General features: G+C 37.3%; 1 protein-coding gene across 7 annotated transcripts in view; it reads right to left on the reverse strand.

The window, feature by feature from the left end:
• Positions 1-1,334: 1,334 nt before the first annotated feature.
• The window catches only part of ERG (ETS transcription factor ERG), a 147,197-nt gene continuing 125,494 nt past the window's right edge, over positions 1,335-23,037 (reverse strand). For 6 of the 7 annotated variants that reach the window (XM_048933844.1, XM_048933847.1, XM_048933845.1 and 3 more), the window contains 8 exons: positions 21,276-21,427; positions 18,532-18,735; positions 17,414-17,494; positions 15,363-15,434; positions 8,910-8,975; positions 8,501-8,557; positions 6,663-6,710; positions 1,335-3,315 (listed from right to left, as the gene is read on the reverse strand). In XM_048933844.1, coding sequence (XP_048789801.1) covers positions 2,795-3,315; positions 6,663-6,710; positions 8,501-8,557; positions 8,910-8,975; positions 15,363-15,434; positions 17,414-17,494; positions 18,532-18,735; positions 21,276-21,427 — 1,201 coding nt within the window. In that variant the 3' untranslated portion in view covers positions 1,335-2,794. The remainder of the gene's footprint in view (positions 3,316-6,662; positions 6,711-8,500; positions 8,558-8,909; positions 8,976-15,362; positions 15,435-17,413; positions 17,495-18,531; positions 18,736-21,275; positions 21,428-23,037) is intronic. The other variant, XM_048933849.1, reaches the window with a different exon arrangement.

Consider the following 23,037-nt stretch of genomic DNA (forward strand, 5'->3'; position numbering starts at 1 on the left):
GCGCTGGAGATGACTTGGAGGCCTCCAGGCAAGTTCTAGCCAATCTAAACAAAATGGTTCTTTAATCTGTATTTTTTAGTGTTTAATGTAGACATGATTTAACAATGCACTTACCATTTTTTGAATTAAAAGTACACATAAAGCAGATTGCAAGAATCTGTAGATATGTTTCTACTGTGGGACAAACTATTATTGTTATAGTCAGCAGGTAGGTGTGCCTACCACAACGTTTTAAAATAGTGATGACTAACCTTTTCCAATAAATCAGTTTTTCTAACCTTTCCATGGGTTTTGATTTTTTTAAGAGATACAGGCTTACGGTACTTATTTCTCCAATGAGGCTTACACTGCCTGGTCTCAAACATTAGTAATATAACCCTGTGTTTATAACTTGTCACCAAAACAGCCATAAGATGGGAGTCTTGCAAGTAGGCTCCCATCACACAGCACTGATTTCTACTCCCCAAAACGGATATGAAGAACATTTGCTATTAAACCTGAAACCACATCCATTTTGTCTTAAAAAGAGACGAACAGCAAAAGAAAAGGAAATACTGGAAGGTATGAGCTGATGTGGGTCTCTGCAGTAAGCACAGCCTTCTGTGGAAAGCTACTTGTAAATGTTAGTGCTAATTTTGCACCTTCAGCAGGTGTTGCAAAAAAATAGGAGCCATGCCATTAGGCATCAGATGTAGTTTTGGGGCCCAGGATACAACGTGGGAAGCTTCTAAATTTAGAGCAGAAAGAAAACATCCTGCCGTTTGTAAACAGCCCAAATGGATTGCAATGACAAATTAACAAGCTACTATACACTCCAGTCTAAAGTAAGGAATAATGGAAGTTATTCATTATTCATTTTATTTACTAATAGTGATACAGTACGTATTAATAGGAAGGGGGCATAGTAATTCAACATACGTGTCAGTATGAAGATACATCTTGGGTTGAGATTATACTGCATAATCTGGCAGCAACATAAAATAATTTCTGGGTGACAGGATTCTTCCTTGGAGGCCTCCTTTAGATTCATTTACAATCTTGGCCATGAAGATGTCAAAGAATTGGGAATGGTTGCAATCTCTGGGCGAAAGCTTAGGAACAGGAATGGCAAGGCACTATTACAAAGGACTGCAAACATTTTTGCAGAATTTTCTGGAAAAGAAGATACATAGCATCTGTCCACATTTAATTTATGCTAAGCATTGTTATTTGGTCCTACATTTAACAGATTTAATGAAACAAAATTTTAAAACAAAATGCCTTTTAACTTAGTAGGAAGAAGATCTGATAGGTGTGTCAAGTACTAAAAATGCAAATGCGAATGCAAACTACAGTGTCAATCTGAATTGCCATGCTAGGCCAAGCTTATTTTATTACATACATTCTGCATTCTAAGTACTAATATATTCATAATGTAAACATTAAGCATACAGAGTTAAAATTCAAGGCCACAATATTTTTGATTGTCCCTTTTTGTGTCTTTGGTTGGCCGAGATCAACTCGTAGTGTATAAATGCATAAGTTATATAATAATTATATAAAAAGGAAAAAATAACATTGACTTGTATACTTCATTCTGACAAACGCACAGCGTTCGCGACTCAATAAAGAAAAACTGGCGCCCGCCTAACAAAAATACTTAGATGATTTCTGATTTTGGCAGTCAGGGGTTGTCTCTTGCTTTAGCCAATGGAAAAGAAACCCCCCTAATAATGATGAGGTTCTAACTGGTTAACTTTTAAATATCAAATACAATTCCAGTTTTACTTTTTTTTAAAAAAAAGAGATGCATATTCTGATTTCTGACTTCTGCTTTTCCCTTTTTCCATTTTTTTTTAATTACTATACAAACAAGTCTGTTCCTTCTGTAATACTGGGAATGGTATGATACTGAGCAAAATGTTTCACAAGTCCAAACAAGTATTTCTTCATAGTCCCAACACTACTAATTTTTCAGTCTCTTCAGTCTCTACTGGTAAAGAAGTTTGTTTCCTCCCATTCTCACCACCTTTTGTCCTCCTCCGTCTCCTTTCTGCTTCCTCTGTCAGGTGCAGGCCTCTGATCTACAGTCATACACTTTCCCTTCTGCACATTCTCATTTCCAATGTTTGGCTCAGGGTTCTTGTAATACTGTCAAGGAATCCTAAAGTTTGGGTTGTCTTCACAGTTTGAGTAGCAGATAACGCTCTGATGAATGGAATGCATTTGATTTTAATCAAAACAATGCTGTCATATTCCAAATCAGCTTCCACACTAAATGAGTCTATGTTGATATGTTTCTATTTTTTAAATAAAGGTAGGTGGTTGTTGTTTTTTTTTTCTTTCCTTTTTAATCCTTTTCTCCCTCTTTTGTAATGATTCATATATTGTATGTTAGGTCACTATAGAGTTATTGTTACATTGCTGTAGTATAGTCCCAGGTTTTTGCATTAGCAAGATAACAAACTTTACCCATAAGCTTATCAACTTTTTAAGACCACTAGCTTTCATAGGTTTTCCTTATCATTTCATGCTTTTACCTACAACAGTCCATTGTTGTTTGGTCCACAGAGTCGATGCCCATATACATTACATTTTAGTATCTTAATACTTCTTGAATATCTCCTTTAAATCCCTACTGCAAAGAGTCATTTTGAAATTTACTTTTAATGTGTTTTTCTCCCAGCCAAACCTTCACCTGTCTCTTTAGGCACTTTTAATTCATGTACTCTGATAGAGTTCTTTGCAATTCATCAGGGACTGTATCCCAGTGAGCAGTGTTTTTGCTTTTTCTGGTGTTTCTTTCTTTCCCCACTTAGTAGTAGGTGCCAAGATGAGAAGGCATATGAGCAGCTGGCAGCCTTGTATTGGGGTAGATACCTCCGGTTGGTGAATTCCAGTATGGATTAGGGGCAGCAAAAAAGCTGGATGAGGTTACAGGCAAAGCAGGGGGGTGGGGAGCTACAAAGTTCATCTTCTGAGGGTGTGCGTGGTAGGAACTCATGTAGGGTAGGTCTGATGGGTATTTGTACATGGATGATTCCGGGGGGTGAGGCTGGAGGGCCTGAGCGATTCCGTGGAAATCGAATTTGTAGGCATAGCGTTTACCATGAACTTTAGTCATAATATTTTTATCATAGTAGTAGCGAAGTGCACGGCTGAGTTTGTCATAGTTCATGTTAGGTTTGCTTTTCCTCTCTCCCCAGCGCCGAGCCACTTCGTCAGGGTCGGTCATCTTGAACTCTCCATTGGTGCCCTCCCAGGTGATGCAGTTGGAGTTGGAGCTGTCTGAGAGAAGCTCCAGTAGGAACTGCCATAGCTGTATCTGCCCACTCCCTGCGGAGGAAACAAAGTGAAAATGTCAGGAATAATGACTAATAAGTTAAGACACCAATTATTTCAGGCTCCCGCACATAACCCTATTAGGAAATATTGCAATGTCAGTTCCTGCTTCTTACTTGAACTAGTCCCCCTTCTCCCAGCCTATCTCATGAAATCCTAAAGAGCAGAGATAATGGTTATGTGTCATGTTTTCCCTCATCTGGGTGGCAGAATGCCATTACAGGGAAATTTAATGGTTACTTAATGTCATTCATTGTAGACAATTGATGGGGAAATCATACAGCACTTGTTTAGGAAACTAATCTCTAAAGTTCAGGACAAACAGCTTTCACTTGCGTAATATTTTGCTTGTTCTCACAGCATTATGTTGTAACTAAATGTTCTCTGCTATGGAATAAGCCTACACAAAATGGAGAAGTTTAGAGAAAGCTGGACATATGCCAAACCATATCACCCATTTGCAGCATTTGGGTAAATGCAGAACGGAAACTTATTAGTGTGCTGTTGCACTACATACAATCATAGGGCAAGACATTTGCAAGAACAGTGAAAAGGTCCATAAAATACATTCTCATACTCATTCTTTGTCAAACAAGAATTTAAATGATTACTGATCCTAATACATTAAATGTTTTTGTTTTTGTTTTTCTCCTTCCTCCGCCAATTTCGTGTCTGAAGGAAAATAATCAGTCTGCTGGCAATTTTGCAGAAGAGTGTTGCCTGGTTATAGGAACAAAGTTCAGCCATTTTAGGCCATCAAAAGTCAATTATGAAGGGCCTTGCCACTGATATGCATGCTAAAAGCTTAGTATTTCTTAATAAAGCAGCACTGAAATGATGCAAAACACAGCTGAAGCAGCTTGCAAGGCAATCTGTTTCACAAGCACAATGTCAGCAGAATTTGCCAACCAACTTGCAAGTCGTAACTTCTAAGTACATCTCTAAAAAGGATTTTCTTTCTTTCTTTCTTTCTTTCTTTCTTTCTTTCTTTCTTTCTTTCTTTCTTTCTTTCTTTCTTTCTTTCTTTCTTTCTTTCTTTCTTTCTTTCTTTCTTTCTTTCTTTCTTTCTTTCTTTCTTTCTTTCTTTCTTTCTTCTCTTTCTCTCTCTCTCTCTCTCTCTTTCTCTCTCTTTCTCTCTTTCTCTCTTTCTCTCTTTCTCTCTTTCTCTCTTTCTCTCTCTCTTGCTCTCTTGCTCTCTTGCTTTCTCTCTTGCTTTCTCTCTTTCTCTCTTTCTCTCTTTCTCTCTTTCTTTCTTTCTTTCTCTCTTCTTTCTTTCTTTCTTTCTTTCTTTCTTCTTTCTTTCTTTCTTTCTTTCTTTCTTTCTTTCTTTCTTTCTTTCTTTCTTTCTCTCTTTCTTTCTTTCTTTCTTTCTCTCTTTCTTTCTCTCTCTCTTTCTTTCTTTCTTCTTTCTTTCTTTCTTTCTTTTCTTTCTTTCTTTCTTTCTTTCTTTCTTTCTTTCTTTCTTTCTTTCTCTCTTTCTTTCTCTCTTTCTTTCTCTCTTTCTTTCTCTCTCTTTCTTTCTCTCTTTCTCTCTTTCTCTCTTTCTTTCTTTCTTTTCATTTTTCCAAACCAGAAATGTGGATATAATAAACAAGCTTTTCTTTACAAAGCTTAGTGGTAAATTATAATATCAAGATAGATTAGCATCTGAAATCCATTAGCAGTTTATACTTCAGTGCAACTAAAATCCATATTCATTTAAATTATACTTATCCAAACTGCCCTTAATGAATTTCTTCTGTTCCATTAACATGCATTAAATAAACAAACAAACAAAAGAATCTGTGGTATGAGCAAGGCATGCAAGTTTTAATACACGAAACATAACAAGGGAATTAGCCTTTGAAAATCAATAAACAGTTCAGCACAGGACAACGCACAAATTTTTGAATAAGCAATCCAACATATGTTCTAACATAAACACTTGCCTTCCAAATGTAATATATAGTCCTATGAAAATAAATGGTTGCTGTCAATTTCCTTTTAATGAGAGATTAATTCCACCAATTTATAAACACTTAAAACATGTTAAAACACAGGAATGATGGTGTGTGGAAATGCCATACCCAAATGCTAAAAATGTATCCCAATCCAGAGCACTTTAGTGTCTTCCAGAGTAATGAAGGATACCAAATGCACACTTGGTAAAACTATAAAAGCCTGAGACATACAAATTAAAGGGAGGTAAGCCCTCACAACCACTTAAGGTCAGTGTCACTTGGAAATCCACCTCCTGAGGCCATTTGGAAAAAGTCATTCTTAATATTTAGCTGCTTTCCTGTGCAATGCTAAACTGTCTAGAAAGTAATCTAATCTAGAACCATGGCTGCTGTCACTTGGGACAAAATGAAAGGAAATGTAGCAGTATTTCAGTAAATTCATGCTTGGAAAGGCAATAAAATTGTTGTGAGATCAAACATTGTTGCTCAGAGTTGAAGAGAACTATAACGTGGAACAAGTAACACTGTGCCCTTTGAGTATTAAAGAAAGGGAAAAAGGAAGTGGCACTAACGTCAATTTATTGCGGCAGATAACACTGATGTATGACCAGAGTTCATCCTGCAGATTCAGAGAAACAACAGTGAAATCTGTCCAGTTCATAATCAGTTTTATTAACTTGTCAGGAATTTTATCCATCTTCAGCTAAAATACAAGGACTACAAGGACCAGCTCACAATGCACATAGTTACCACCTTCTTATCATAAGAGACCATTTCTGAAGTGTCTAACCCAATTATCCTTTGCAAATAAATTCTGTTTTCCAATTTTTCCCTGTATATTTTTGCTGACTTCTGTTATGCAGCCAAAATATTGTACAGGTCAAGGTCAGCATGTCATTGGATTGTGGATTACAGAATCTAGGACATGCATGACACAGCCTGGTAAAAAACTCATGCCATTCTGGAGGGGTTCCTGAAGGACAGCACCTAAGAAAACTCCCAGTGTTCAAGCAACTGAAGTGAATTCCTATTGATATGTTTGGTAAAATGTAATGAGATATCCGACTGACTGAATATAAACATGTATTCTAGGATGAGATGAGTAGCTCTCTACTGAGAGCTACAATAACTATATCCCAATGAATATAATGGCAACTAGGACACCTAAGTCCTATCTAGTCACTCTATGACACTGGAATTTATGTGCTTTAATGTGTGAGCTTAGTCCCACCCTTAAGTAATTTAGAAACCTTCAATGTGTTACGTATCATAAGCTCTCACTGAATCATACTAAAGATTAGTAAAATTTGTCACATCAACTTCAGAGTCCAGACTTAAAATAGGAGTGGGGATGCTATTAGAGAAGAAAAACTCTCATAAATCAGCAAAACCTCGCCTCACCTGGATTTGCAAGACGGCTGCTGGTCGGTCCTAGAATCTGATAAGGATCTGCAAAATTGTAAAGAAAGATTTAAAACCATATAACAACGTCATATATTTTAGGCGTCATTTTTTAATCTTGTAGGAGTCAGAAAGTGCCACCTGAAAAGCAGATCGAACACTGAGTAAAGTGGCTTCTATCTCTGCATCACAATATTTGTAGGTTTTCTCTCAAAATTGGGTGTGCAAGCAAACAGTTGCAAGGGATATATATTTCCTTTTCATTCTCTGTATTAGTGTGCACAAGTACATGTTCAGACACACTGTAAAGTTGGTCTAGAAGTATTCTGATTCCTATTTAAACAAGATACCCTCTGGGACTATCTACCCTTGTAACCTGCTAGGGCCCATAGGCCAGAGACCTAGTGCTAAATGTGGCATAGATGGGTGAAGAGGTGTTCCTCCTCAAAGAACAGAGACCTCTTATCTTGTGGGGCTACATCTGTTCCCTTCATACCATTCCTAGGTTTTTCTGTGCCAAAACAGCCTCCAAAAGAGAGTGGAGAGGGCATATCTGAACCCATGCAAAGTGGCAGTGTTGGCTCTTCTTCATCATCACAGTCCAGTGAGGGATCTCCTGTATTAAATTTGTAATTAGGGTTTTCCAAATTCCAAAACATCTCAGAGCTTTCCTCATGGGATTCCCTGTGGAAATTCAATCTGAATTCAACCTGAATTGAAATAGGAATGACTGTAGGAAAGCCCAAGCTATGGATGATAAGCACAACCTGAAGCAGAGCAATAATGTCAGTGGGCTGTCTTGTCTCCAGACAATTGCTCTCAATCATTCAGTTACAGTCAAGAAGATAATCAGCTTACATTCCTTACACGTTTAAATAATCTGTGAAGCTCACATATTTGCATTAAATGATCTCAAGGACTTACATAAATCACCAATATACTTCTTGAAGGATTCCCATGGCTGGGAGGCCAGATTAGATAAAATGTTATCTGGGCAAAAAGAAGTACAGTACTTCCCAGGCAGCATGCATGTAAGTTAAGGAGTTGTAGTCATTCACAGAGTTTTATTTAGTTGTAACAAAAAAACAGAATCATGATTTGAAATCCATGTGATAAAAACAGGCACAGAGAATTGTGGGCTAAGAATATCCCCCAAAACTTCTCTGTCATACTTCTACATTTTTGCTGTTAGCAAAAGACATCATTGACTCAGAGTGTAGTCCTTTCTAACTATCTGTCCAAGACACTTTCTAGTTTCACAATATAGGATTGAGTCCTACCCCATAAATTAGCTGGTTTGAAATGACAAAGTGAACCATCTTGCTAAACGACTAGCCTACATTCCTACAAACCTCAACTTTCTCTTCAGTTTTCCAATAGATTGATAATCCTTCTATTTTTCCTGTTTAATTTCAGGACTTCAGGATGTAAAATACAAATAGATTTCTGTATGTTGCAGTCCATTTTCATCTCTTTGTTTATGCACACTTTTCAGTTGTCATTATTTGAACTACTGTGGAGAGTAAGTCTTCTGGCTTTCTTAACTTCTACCTTTGTACTTAAACTGAATATAGGGAATTTAACAGCTTTTTCATTCTGAAAGGTTGTCATTACCATTAAACATTGCTAAAAGCACATTTTAATAGGCCTGGGAGCCTCCACTTAAGATACAGCCATGCAGCCAGATCACACATGTCTGGGGATTTACTCGTCACTGTCTGGAAATCTCATTAGTGCTCTGAATCAGCTCTTGCAAATGGCTTCTGGTTGGTAGGTGAAAGCTGACCTGAATGTGTCCAACAAACCCCATCAGAAAATTCAAATAAAATAACACCCACCTAACTGAGGACGCTGGTCTTCTGTTTTGGGCACTGTTGAGGATGATGGCTGAGTAGCTGAAAATGGAGAAATCCATTTAGTTATTTTTCCAGTTTGAAAGATAGTCACTAAACCTGTGATAGACCCCAGGCCAGGGACTCCTGCTGCTCACGAGAGTAGGATTTAGCTTTTTAAGACTATCTGATGTAGCCTACAATCAAGGAAATTACGGCTGCCCCAGTAACTTCACCAGCATTGCCTACATGCAACTACTACTGGCAACAGGTTTGCCAGGCACAAGTAAAAGTCCCTCAGAGCTGAAAGCTGAAGTAGATCCTGAGATAGCTCTGAAGTTCACTTTAGAGATTACTCTGATTGCAGCAGACGTGTATTGGGCCCACAAGTGGGACACATGAAAATTATTTTTACCTTTTGACTGAGTGGGATGGGTGTGACTCGTCCATGCTGATCTCCTCGCTTGCTCATAAGGTAAATCTGAAAAGGAAAAATACCATTCTTCATGCAGATATGGCATAAAATGTTATCTGTCCATTAGGGGCAAATTTCTAGATAACTCTCTGGATTACAAAAATTACGGAAATTGGAAGGATACTCCTTGTTAAACACTTCATTGTCTTTATCATTTCTAATTATAACAGTACCACACTGCTCTCTGTATAGCTCTTTGGAAGTGCCTGTTTTTTTCAGATGTCTGAAGTACTTTTAAACATCTGGCATAAATACTCTGTAGAGTCCATAGCACCTTCATGGTTACCTTCTGTTATAGGCATGCTCAACTTCCACATACAACATGAGTGTTGCTCAGGATTGTGATTCATAGTAGACTTCAGTGTGACTGTTCTCTGAACTGGATAACTCATTGATAATAGAATACCAAGTGGGTGCTCACAGCCATGACCATGAACAAAGGGAGTACAGTGCTAGAACAGGTGATCTGTTGAAATCTCTCATGGAGAAATAACAATTTACATCAAGAGATTGAAAGCAATGTGGTAAGATTCCAAGTCTAACTGCAAGCAAACCACTTTGTCTTATAAATATAGCAGTCAAAGAAACCATAATCTGAGCTTTCCTGACTGAAACAGCAGGCTGTATGGCAGTGATCCCTTGAGCTGGGTGCCTCTCAAGATTGCTCCTTGAGGTCAAGAGATCCTTACTCACTTTGCTGGTTGGTCTCTAAAGGTATCTGATTTTTGTTAAGATTTAACAACTTAACTAATCACTGTGACTCATCATCATTATAAATTATCAATCTACTTACTATAATGAACTAAATTGTTGCTATATCACTAAATGTATGAGTGTTGGGTATTGCCTGTGACACCTTCCTCAGCCAAGGACACCAAGGTATGACATACACAGTGTACTATGGACAATTTATGTTGGAGCTTTGTGGGAAAAATCTCCCAAAAGGTCAGAACTCAGACCAAGAGTAAACTGTGTAACATTCCCTTCCAGTCTGTGTATGTAACAGCATTTTCTTTCAAGATAGACTTCAGTTGATTTACTTTGCCTTTCTTTACTAGCCTGTTGCTGTTATCCCTTGAGATTAATCAAAGTTTATAGGTTGAATTTGAGAGTTCCTTTTTCTGCAGGCACATGTGAGACAGCAAAGGCATAGTTTTGTCTAAATCACTGTGACATGCTCTTTGTGTTCTTACTAGCTGTCACTATTGTAATGCACTTTATTATCTTTTTCCTTAATGCTATTCTTCATGCTTGCAAGCCCTCTTTTCCCCAGGTGCACTGTCTGGTCTAATTCTCATTATTCAGAATCGAGATTTGTGGGGTAACTGATTGCTGCACTATACCATTTTCACTTCTTTCTCTTTTACTCGTTATTTCAAACTTGAAATAATTTCTTTCCTTTCACCTTCCCCTCCCCATCCCGGTAGCCTCGTAGATCTCTAGAAACATAGAATGTGAAAATACTGAACATGCTTCAATATGAAGTGCAGATGTGTATACATATTGTTATATCTCTTATGAAAAGGTGATAGGTTTTGCATTGTGCTTTTTTTTTTTTTTCTTTTTCTTTTTTTTTTTTTTTTTCTTTTGCTCCATCAATTTAAATATACCTTTCTGTTTCTTGGGAGAAGCTGCTAATTTTATGTATCTAAATTCTCACTTGCCTTTTCCCATTTTTTTTTTTTTTAAACTTACCTATTACTTCTATTTTAGTTAAATGGTTTAGTATATAAAAATGAAGAACCTTGAACATAAAAGCTTTTTTCATAAACTATATGAAGTAAAGTCAGACATTCATTTTACCCTTTGAAATCTTTTGCAGCTGCCTGTGCTTTTCTACGTCTGGCTTAAACATACCACCTAAAATTGCTGCCAAGACCATGGAACCTATGTAGCCTGTCCAGGATCCCAGCAAGGTAGCCATACCCTCCTCATAGAACTAAATTGGTGTAGATGATCTGATTGTTAACAGTGCTTGTGCTTTATTTTAGAAATGACTGTAAATTAAGCCAGTTGGGAAGTAAAGAAACAGTCCCAGACTGGCTCTGTGCACACCAGATTGTTGAGCTCTCTGCCCGTTTTCAAGCACTCTAAGCAGGAGAATTGAATGGAAATAAAATGTAATGTGAAATTCACAACCAAACTGCTCTTAATTTATTTAGTCTGTTTGGCTTAAGAAGCAGACTGGCACTACCAGCCTCATCGTCTCCTGGAAGCTTACAATTCAAAAACTTCACTATTGTTGACATACTCCCTTTATCTTTGTACTGCATTTAAATAACTAGTATCTTTTTATCTTGTATTTCTTGAGGACTATTCCAGAGTCTTTTTCAGAAACTCAGAGAAAATTGACTCACACAGGCACTCATTTCTGAGCAGAAAACTGGTGTGAAGGTGAATCTTAACATGCAGATGTCCTGGCCAGGATCAGATCAAGACTTGCTATTAATGTGGCTGGAGATACCTCACGGACTGAAGACTTTCAGAAATTTGGAAGGATTTGTGTCAACTTTCCAGAGCTTTCCAAGCTCAAACTGTACAGAAAGGGATGGCTCAGCCATGGTGCTGATTGCAGAACAGTTTTCTGTTAGCCCTGAGTTTCAACAAATATCTTGCCCACTCCTGTCTTTCCTTGCCAAATTTCTGTTTCCAAAGCAGCCAGTGGAGATACAAGCAAAATTACCAAAAAACTTTTCTGTTTCTTCCATTTCCTGGCCCCAAAGGTTACAAATATGGAAAAAAAAAGATCACACAGAAGGTATGTGCTCCCACAATCTCTCCTCTCCTCTCCTCTCCTCTCCTCTCCTCTCCTCTCCTCTCCTCTCCTCTCCTCTCCTCTCCTCTCCTCTCCTCTCCTCTCCTCTCCTCTCCTCTCCTCTCCTCTCCTCTCCTCTCCTCTCCTCTCCTCTCCTCTCCTCTCCTCCCCTCCTTTCTAGGTCTCCAAATAATTAGAAATCTGTACATTGAGAAGGCTGTGTGATGCTGCCTACTTGTACTCAGTGGCAAGTACAGCCCTGAAATAAATTTGGCATAAATTTAGTACTGTGAGAAAATTTTGCCTTTTAATGCAACACATCATAAGACGTTGTTCTGTCTACATCCTCTCAATTAAAAGAAAAATCCAGTTATCAGCCTTGCTTGAAATAGCACAACATTCCAACTTCATTCTTCATTCGTTATTGTGCCTTGATAAACATGTTGCTATCCTAGATAAGCAGATCTGCTCATATTCATGGGATGTTAGTACAACATGTTCTTATCTTGGACAGATCTTTGATGGGAATTATTCTCTTTGATGACACGTAGACAAACCTATATTAGGTCTTTCTGAGCTCCTGATAGCTTCACTGTATTACTTCTAGCTTGCTGAAACATCATGTTCTGTTGTAAAGGTGACTGAAGAAATATGTCTTTGTCATTGCAATTTATTATGAGCCTTGCTCATTTCCTATTTGCTATTGTGGTGCTTTAACAATGGTAATACTTGATTACCTTCTCTAAAATTGCATCTCAGAATTTGGCTAATTGCCATTTAATCTTGTTTATATCTCCCCCAGCCATTACTCTCATTTTTGACCTTTTTCATGTCTTCAGGTACTTGTCCCCAGAACCTCTCTCTATTGCTCTTCTATGAAAGGAATTTTTTTATGGAAAAGCTTATTTTGCCATCTAGTTGAAACATGATGTTTAATAGGAAAGGCCAAGGAACAATTTAGCAAAATAGTTTCTTGACAGAAAACTGAATTCCTGCAAAAATATTTCTGAATGAATGAATGAAAATTCTGACCTTAAAGACATTTGCCAAAACTCTATTATAAAAGATAATATAATACTTTCAAAATTGTATGATGATTTATTGCAGAAAATGTTTAGTTAGGATATCCCAGTTCACAAAGAATAATAAAGACACTCTCTACCCAAACTACAAATTCCACTATAAATTGTGTCAATACAGAAAGATGCTTTTATCATAAAGCATTTTATTTTGTAGATGTCAGGATTTTTTACTTGGTTAAAGATGCTGAAATGAAGGAGTTCAGCATATCTGATATGGGATTTTTTTACAACACTTTTTACTTTGAAGAAAACTGCTATTTTATTTTCCATTACAAGTCAGGATGAAACAAGTATGGAAAATATAATTTTTCACGTATAGAAAAAACAATTTTTGTCAAATATCACTGGAATCATACCTATAACACAGTATTCTTTCACAACAGACTCTCACCTGTTATGCTTATTTGCTAATGGACACCAAGGTCCACCTGGTCATACGTTACTTACTCATTCTCATTGGAAACTACTGAGAACTTTGGACATCCAGAACTATACTGCATAGCTACAGTGAAGTTTCTGTCTGTGCTCTGTCTTCTCATCTATATTCCAGATTCCTCTTAGCAACTCAAAGTTTCTAGGTGCCATAATAACTTGTGACCATGTTTATTGAAAATACCTGTAACATTTCTAAAATTCTTTTTTCTAATACTGAGAAGCAAGTAAAGCAGGCAATCTGTGATATATAAATATATCATTTTTCCTCATCCTCAGATCCTGAGTTGAACAAACATTTATATCTTTCAGCAGGCTCAAAAGATTTTCCATATTCCCATGTCTTACTCTAAGCACCATCTAATGCTGCAAATAGCCTTTTTGATAAGGGATGATTAATGTAGCTTTCCATACAAGGCCATAGTTCTGTTTTATTTAAGGGCACAATCAGATTTCCCATATGACCTTCCACTATACTCTTTCACATGTTTACTCTTTTCACTTCAGACAGCAACTAGAGCACTGGCTTTCACTGTGCCATAAATGAAGTTGCCTATGGTTAGCTCTTTTGTGATTGAAGAGGGTTAATTTGAGATCAGTAAGATACACAAATAATTTGTGCATTACGCTGCATTTATCTTGTATTTTCAGCTGCTAGCATATTCTGAAATCATTTATCTCAAATAACACCTCTGGGCTTCTTTACAAGGATCCTGCAGAAGAATCTTTAGAGTAATGTCAAAATCTTATGCTATCTCCAAGCACATTTGATTGCATCCTTTTCCCCATTATTAGTAGCTATCATAGCAGAGAATGCTAAAGCACCCAAAATTTAAGCTTTTTTCAAGTCTTGCTATCAGGTTAATTGGCCAGTTCTTGATCTGTGAAAAGATTTTATTTCTTACAATTTGCTAACTTAACCCTTATTGTAAATAGTTGTGGGACATCTTGGTAAATTCCTTATAAAAGTCTGTTGCCAAATATATGAATTAGATTGGTGGTGTCTTTTTCATTCGCTAGGGCATTTTTACTGATGAATAAATTTAGTAGAAGAGTTTATTTTCCTACAAATTAAGCAGGGTGGATTTATTCATTTGACAGTATAGTAGGTGTTTCCCTCTTTTTAATTCATCAATTAACAAATCTACGGTCATGCATATACACATGTATATAAATGTAAAACCAAGTTACTTGTGTATTTTTCCTGAATTATACCATGCAGCACTGACAAGACATAGATAAAATATTTGGTATTGAAAAGTTTCTAATGAGAGAAAGTATCTTTTCAAAAGAGCTCAGTCAGTTCTAGTGTATGTCCCTTCAGAACACTTGGATGTATGCCTCTGGCTCAGTAATGGGTTTCCTTTAAATTCAGTATTTTGTTCCAACTCCTTTCAGTGTTTTATAGTACTTTGTACTTATTACTGGAAAAACAAATGTCCAGGTCAGGGAGTTTTCCAACATCATTAGTTGTGAAGGGTGATGCAAAGAAAGTTTTTAACTTCACTGCAATGTCCTCATCTTTTTAATTATTCCCTCTAGCCTTTCGCAAACCAGCACACCCACAATATTTCAATGGACCTCACACTTCTCAGCACTGAGAACATTTTTGTGGTTTGTTTTGATTTATTTAAGCTCCCAAATTCATGATCAGACATATCAAACATAAATAAAAAGTAGATAGCAGAAGATGTATGTATCCAGTATTTTTGATATACTTTTTCTGAATAGATTTCTATTCAGAAGTTATTAAGGAGGATATTGTTGCTTCCTTTTACAGGCAGGAAGGTGAAGCACATTGAAAAGTGACTGCATTGGTATCACGCAGCATTGGGATAACACAGCAGAGCACAACTCCAATCATACTATCCTCTTTTGCTTTGAATACTAGAAAGCATTGCTTCAAAGACAGAGAAAAGACGAAGACACAGACCTAGTAAACGTTTTCTATTTAATTATCTTACTTTACACAATGTTATATATGTAGTCAAATATATATAATTGTGTACATGTGTATGTATTCATAATTTAGCTTATCATTTATAAGAGAAAACAGAAAGAGTAAAAGAAAGACATGGTTCAAGAGATTAAATGAGTAGTATAAAAAGTTGTCATTGTTCATACCTGGCCTCGTTGTTATTCTTTGTGTTGCTTCTGGGTAAACTGATGTATTTGGAAAAATAAAAGTGGCACCTCCTAAGGAGAAAGAAGACATAACATCTGAAGATTCATTTTCACGGTCTCTGATTCCACTAATATTAATAATTCCCTCTTCTAGTGTATCTGAATAAAGACTACGAATAAATATTTTATACATTAGGAATGTTATATGACTCCTGATAGTTTTTGCACTTGTGTAAATCCACTCAAATTACTGGATAAATTCTGTGAAAAGCAATGTTAAGGGGGGAAGAGAATTAAGTTCAGTAAATCCCTTCTGCCCTCCCTACACATCTTGACCATGTGTGCAGGCTGTTCCTTATCTTCTGAAATAAAACTTCTTTTCCTCCTCTTTATTCATATATGACTTCCCGAACAAGTTCATACAACGGAGACTGCAGCCCTGGGCCAAATCCTATTCAGTGGCAATCTTCTCACAGACCTTGGTGGTCTTTGGGCTAGACTCTCAGAAACCCCATTAAAAATATTGAACTTGATAATATAAAATGGTACCAAACTTATCTCGGGAACTGAAATTGCCTGAACCACATCAACATACCTCTAATGCCCATTTCTAGGAATGTGAAAAGGGCCACAAGGAATTTACCAATGACTTTGAGAGGAATTTGTTCCTAACACCTTTGGGGTCTTTTGAAAATCCCACTCCAAAGCTCTTATGCCAATAGAACAATATACTTTTCTTAAGGTCATGATCAGCATGATATTGTAATTCATACTACCAAGGGCATAAACGCAGGCAATCTCATTTTGGTGAATTTCAGAATAGCATTGTCAGTGCACACATGTAGAAAAAGATAACACATGGAATTGCTGAACAACATTTGGATAATTCTATGTGGAAACTTCTTGGCAAATTAGAATCTGGGAAACCAAAGATGGAAAAGACTATGGAGACTATCTATTTTTAAAAAGGGCTTAAGGCTTATTCCAAACCTCATCAAAGTCAATGGAAATTTTTCTCTTGCATTTGGTGGGGTTTGCAGGAGGCCCATAGCCCATAGTAGGACTTTATGTCAAATGGCAAACATCTAATCTCAGTGGGAGATCATCTGATCTAGTTAATTTTTCTAGGAAACTTGCTGCTTTTTACTACAGTGAAAAAATAAATGAAATATGAAAATAAGGTTTTCTTATTTCTTTTTTTTTTTGCATTATCCTTTGTATTATCTTTTTCATTTCTCATAAATAATTGTTATTTCTGGTCACTGTAGGTAACTAATACCCTCAGGCATGATCATGCAGTATTCCAAATAACTCTATCAATACGTATACTGCACTATATGTGCAGTTCCATGCCATCCTCTGTTACAGAACTGCTACAGCAAGATAAAATTTAGTTTGAAATATTTTCAAAAATATTGTAAGCCACATTTTGATAGATACATTTTTGAGGCCTGTGTTGTGTTGTTCTTCCACCTGTGCTTCATACTTGTTTGGGACGACTTACGTAACAGAAGGGTGAATATTAACAAAAATCATTTTACATTCAGATCAGACTTAGTAGAGATCCCAACACAAACCTCACATGAGAACTGATAAATGAGAATGGGCTAACTGCCTAAATAGCAAGAATTTTACTTAAGTATGCAATATATACTGCATATGAGGGGGAAGCAGCCACAGCACATAGACAAACACTGAAGAACTTTTCAGCCCCAACAATCTTTTTGGGATCCATGGAGTAGTTCTGACAGTAAAATGAGACAGAGTGAGAAAAAAAGTTTTCAGAGCTTGCAGGTTATCAGTGTCATGGGCCCCAAAAGCTTACAGGACATGAGAAATTATCAATGGGGAAACCATTCTGCACCATCTGGCCCTACATGATGCCACCATTTTTCTGTGTGTCTGTGCATAAAACTCATGCACACAACAAGGAGAGGACATGCTCATCTCTCTCCTGGTTTACTATTTCCACTTTGAGCAAGCAAACCATAAACAGGAATCCTGTGCTTTCAGAATATGACCTATCGCAATGGGAGCAGTGCCAGCATTACCTGTGTTTCTAGCATGCATTAACCGTGGAGAGTTTTGTAAGGCCTTATCAACATCATCTGAAGTCAAATGTGGAAGAGGAGCTACAAAACAAAACAAAAAGCAACACCAAAATGAAAAAAAAAATTGAGAATTATCTTTTAAAACCATATTTTCCCAAAGAGGATTGTTTGAAAGTGAATCTACCAACAGTCAGTTTCTGTCTGCAGTTTACAGGGAGGTGTGTGTGCTATAGCTTAGACTGATAGCTTAAACTAGGGCATTAATTTATTCAACATTATGAATACAGAATATTTCTGGCTGATTATTGACAATGTGCGTGTGGAGAAGACTGCACCGCACTGGTGTTGCAATGCTTTTTTGTTTGTTTGTTTGTTTGCTTTAAAACCAAGTTCACTTTAAAATCTTTAAACTGAGGCAAACATGCAAAATTTCCTCAAGCTTAGATGAAAGTACACAAATCAGGAATTCACTAGTCCCCTCTTTCCCTTTGAAATGTTAGCCTTACACTACAAACGCTTTGCATTTGGACCTCAGGGACTGGGGTTTTTTTGTTTCTTTTTTTTTACTGTTTTTTTTTTTTTTTTTTTTTTTTTTTTTCCTTCTTTAGATTTTTCTTCCCACAAATTTACAGAACATTTATTCAGTTCATTAAACTCTTGCTAAACCTTTTCAGGGTAGAGCAAACTGCTGTCAGTCCTTAGAATCATGCCTGGAATTTGCTTTATAAATCAATATAAATCAATTGCTAGCATTATCATTGTTAAAATGGAAATAAATGAGTATGTGACCAGAAAAAACATTAGCACTGAATCCCATTTGATTTTTTTCCTAAGTGTACTGATAAATATGCTGGAGTTTAATTCCAATTTTGTCTCAGATAAAAATTTAGAAACATTGCCGAACTCTTTTTCTCCCACAAGCATGAATGAAAGCCAACTGAAATCAATTGGAATCTTTCCTTCAAAGTCAAGAGGCTTTGGATTGGAGCTTCCTGCTATATTTTAAAGACCAACATTAGGAACAGAGACATCTGAAAACCTACTGGGTTAAGATCTAACAGTGGTATCAAACACAGATTGATGATAGGCACTACCATAACGACAGAAAACAAACTTACTCTCTCTGAGGTAGTGTAGGTGTGACAGGAGGATATCTGCATTATAGCTCGGTGTGAGTCTCTGGAAGTCATCTTTGGTCATTTTACACAACTCTTTCCCATCAATGTTCTGGAACAACAAGATGTCCACGTCTGGAAGACCATATTCCTTCACTGCCCACTCCAGCCACTGACGTACATGGTCTGTGCTCCATAACGTCGGATCTAGTGTTATCACAAAGAATGCAATTAGCTTGGAAGGGGAGAGTGGTGATTTAGTGGATCAATGCAGAAAGACTGTAGTCCAAACTGAAGAGACAGGGGATTAGCAATACTACAACCTGTGTCCAAACAATTTTCTAATATTTCAGTTCAATTTGTATCTTTATTCAAGAGAAATTTTCACTCAAATCAATTTTACTGTTTCTTCGGCATAGGCTAAGCAAGCACTCAGATTTGGCTCATATTAAAATATTCCACACTTCCTTTCATAGATTGCTGTGTTGTTTTGCTATATGTTGCTACATTTAAGTGGGTTTTTCCTTACTACTTGATGTACTGGCAATACCATCTGGGGAAAGAAAACAAGAACTAATGCAGATGTCTTTTTGAAAGTCATGTATGAATCCCTGATTTTAACCTGAAGCTGTGTTTTTGTCCTTAAAGCTCTCCTTTTCTATCTCTTCCATTCTACTTTTTGCTACCCCTGTGACTGAGAGTAAGCCCACACCAACTTGAAGGTCCCTAAAGATCTGCAATACGCATCTGCATAATGTAAGACAGCTCCTGGCATGAAGATTTTCTACCTTTTGCTGAGGAAAGGTAAGAGCTGAGGAGAGATGGAGTCATCAAGAGTTTCTGCCTTTCAGCCTACGTGATTCTGTGGTTCTGTGATATCCTGAAAACTGACAATGGAGCACACAGAGGTCAAATGACAATAGTCCATTGCATAAAAGTCTGTGAAGTGTCTGAGTCTTGAAAGATAGCATAAATAGCTTATTAGTGGCATAAATTTAGTGCCATACTATGTCTTTTGGGATACATGTCTTTCCATGGGCTATATACTATTCAGAGACTCTCATGACACTGCTCATTCCCAATCCTTCACCCATCAGTGCCTCTGCTTTTCTGATGCTTCTCTTGGAATTTTAAGTCTTTAAAAGTCAGAGTACTTGTTTCTCTGGAGGTTCAGAGGCTTTCTCCACTCTCCCAAATGCACCAGAATTGATTTAAGAGGACTCCTCCATCTGGTATGAAAGGAGTAGCAAACTAGAAGGAAGTCTGACTATTTAGGGTCTGGTTGAGATCACTGATACCTATAGCAGGGAACTCTAGCAAAATTCACATTGGGTTGAAGCAAACCAAACATTGGGAAACTTACCAAAAGATTTTCATTATGCCTGTAATTTTTAAAAGCCTCTTTTTTATCATAACTTGGAAGTTAATGCAGCTGGAAATGTGAATATTGCTTTTTTATTCCTAAAGATTAACACATAAATTGTACACTACCTATATAATAGTTGAACGAAACATATGTGACGTATTATAATGTACCTGCTTTAGCAGGGGGGTTGAGGATCCTTCCAACCCTTAAAATTCTGTGACTCCATGATTTTTACCCATATATTTCTTGTAGAGATCTCAAAACAGCAAGGCTGTAGCTGTGATAACCTTGTTCTTTGAATCTCACTCAAATTCACCTCAAAACACAGCTCCAGGAATACACAAAAAAAAACAAACAAACAAACCCAAAAACCATTCTGGCTGAGGTAACCATGCTGAAGGTTACCAAAAAGCTGAAAAAAGTACCAGCCAGCAAGAAGACAAATGTTTGCTTTTCATATGCCATGAGACTTAAGTGTGTTCTCCATCTAGTTAGTCCGGACATTTCATTATTCAGTGCATCACTCTGCTGTGCTTCAGAAAAGAACCGTCAACACCATCACAGAGGATACTTCAACATATTTGTCCACTCACATCTTGACAAATAACTGAAATAATCACAGCTTGCAAAATTGGCCACAGTTAGGACTCTTGCATATCTTAACAACTGAAAAACTGCAAGACTATTAAGCAACATAATAATAGCAGCAATATTTCAGAGGCACATCTCAGTTAGTGAGGAACCAGTAGCAAAACATTCTCTTCTGGTTGCAGGCTGCAGGTCTTGAGTCTATGCTGTGTATTTCCAGTGGTTATTGGACACTCATATATGTCATGACGTCTAGTGCTTGGACTTCAGAAATATGCATGCTATTTTGCAGACCTAAGCAACAGCCCTTCCAGAAGAGGTTTGTGTGGAAGATAAGGTGCACAGGAGTTCAACAAAGTACTGAACCCTATTACCAAGCTTGCCACCAGAAACAAGAATTTCTCAATTATGCTCTCATATTGCAGTGGAGTAGTCTGTTTGCTTATTACAATATATTACACTGCTCAAACTAAAGGAATAGCATAGAAAACTGGCACTGTCATTTTGCTTGTTTTAAGTGAGAATGAAATACTCCAAAAAGGAGTGAGAATGATCATATGGGATCTGAGTGCCTGTAAATAGCCAGCTCTGCCTCTGAAACAAGAAGAACAGGTTGAGGAGGTAGCTTCATAGTTGTATTTCCCAGATCATTTTCTTAACCCTGAGAAATTATGGCTCTTCCTGATACCCTGTATCACATTGCCTCTTTCTCAGATCTACTTAAATGAGATTAGAAGATTTCTCTTGGAAAATGCACTTGTTTGCTTGAAAATTTTTGAGTAGAGAGTCTAACCTGCTGGCACAATAACTCTTCGTTCATTGGTAGTCATATTTGGAGGCGGAATGTGCTTCTCTTCCATGTAGCTTCCATAGTTCATCCCAACATTGTCTGAACCACTAACCATTTTCCCTCCTTTTGCCACGCTGCAGTCATCAGGTGAATTCCTAGACAAAGAAGAGAGAGGTGTACTTTGATTATTATTCCAGTCCCTACTAATATCCTCTGCAAGGCTGAGTGAGATGGGGAAAAAAAAAGAGACTGGAACATCAGGAATTTGTTGTCATTGAAAAACTCGGAGCCTACTACCCAATGACTCTGCTGATTCCTTTAGCTGCTTCAGAAAAAATGACCAGTCTCCACAGACAGCATATTTATTTTTATTTTAAGATTTGTCACCTTGTCTCCAAACCTATAGATGCAAATGATCTATTTCCAGAGACAGGCCTAGAACAAAGGCTTGTTCGTGAGGTTGCTGAGCATCACGACTGCAAATAGCTGTGCTTCTCTCTCCAAGCATCTCACAGACAACTCAGCAAAACATAGAGATGCACTTAATGCATCAGACAAAAAAGAATATAAATAAATAGCTGTTGTTAGCCTTGGACAGGTTTCCAACTCCACTACTGTCACTGTTTCATGTGAGCCACACTTTGTTGCACTATGTGTAAAGCAATGTAGACATATTTCTGCACACGGCCCACAGAAAAAGAAACATTTACCAACGCCATGATTCAAAATACCACACACATGACTGGAAAAACCTTTCAGCTCCTGACTAGTACAGTCTCTATGGTACGATAGTTAAGAAAGGGAAATCTGCAGAGGATCTGCAACCAGACACCTCTTTAATTTTGGCTTTGCTTTCTGAATAGAGTCTCTAGCTTTAATATCCCACAGAGGGTTCCCTAATGGCATTTTAATTGCATCACAGTTTTCTTTCTGGCAGACAGAGACATATTTGTCCCTTAATTTAATGTCTACAATGTGTTCCATCAGAGAGAGAAAAATTGTTACAAAAATCAAAAGAACGAACAGAGCCACAGGGAATACCTTTAAATGCAAAGAGGTTGTTTGGCAATGGAAGAATGGTGTTACTTGGGCTTGAGTTTCTTTATTGATAGTATATTACTAACAGCCTTTCATTTACTTCTGCCATTTAACTGCTGAAATTGCACTGTGGTTGTGCTACACCGGCAGTAAGTTAGATTGCTATGCTTCATTTCAATTCCTTGCAAACTAACTAATATGCAGTCCAGAGAACCGAGAGACCCTCCAAGAACCCAGACTCCTGGACGGGTGCTTCAGGAACTTCCATCATTACCGGCTCCAAACGCACTTCAACAAGAGACTCTTGCTCTCCTTGGCTTGGAAGCCCCATCTCTTGCTGAAAGCATTGGGCAGCAGTGTCACTGAAAGCTAATCAATGATCAGACAACAGGCACATTCCCAGAAGAGTTAATCTAATGTTTGAGAACGAAAAAGGAAAAGAAAGGTACAGTTCAGCCCACTGTCTGCTCAACACGCAGCAAAAGGATGTGTCAGGTAATTTATCCATTGCTTAAGTGACTCAGTTGTATTGACTGCTCAGAACTGCCATCAGTCAGGAACTAATGCAGCTGTAATTGTTCCACATGTCTGTTTCAAAAATAACTAACATTTTGGAAGCTGAAAAGATTTAGTATGCATCTTAAACAATGCAAATACATTTCAAGCATATATTTTTTTTCCAAGCAGTGTTATTACTCATTTTACCATATTTTGTTAAGGTATATAT

Source organism: Lagopus muta, chromosome 1 (assembly GCF_023343835.1).
Source record: "Lagopus muta isolate bLagMut1 chromosome 1, bLagMut1 primary, whole genome shotgun sequence".
Classification (NCBI taxonomy): domain Eukaryota; kingdom Metazoa; phylum Chordata; class Aves; order Galliformes; family Phasianidae; genus Lagopus; species Lagopus muta.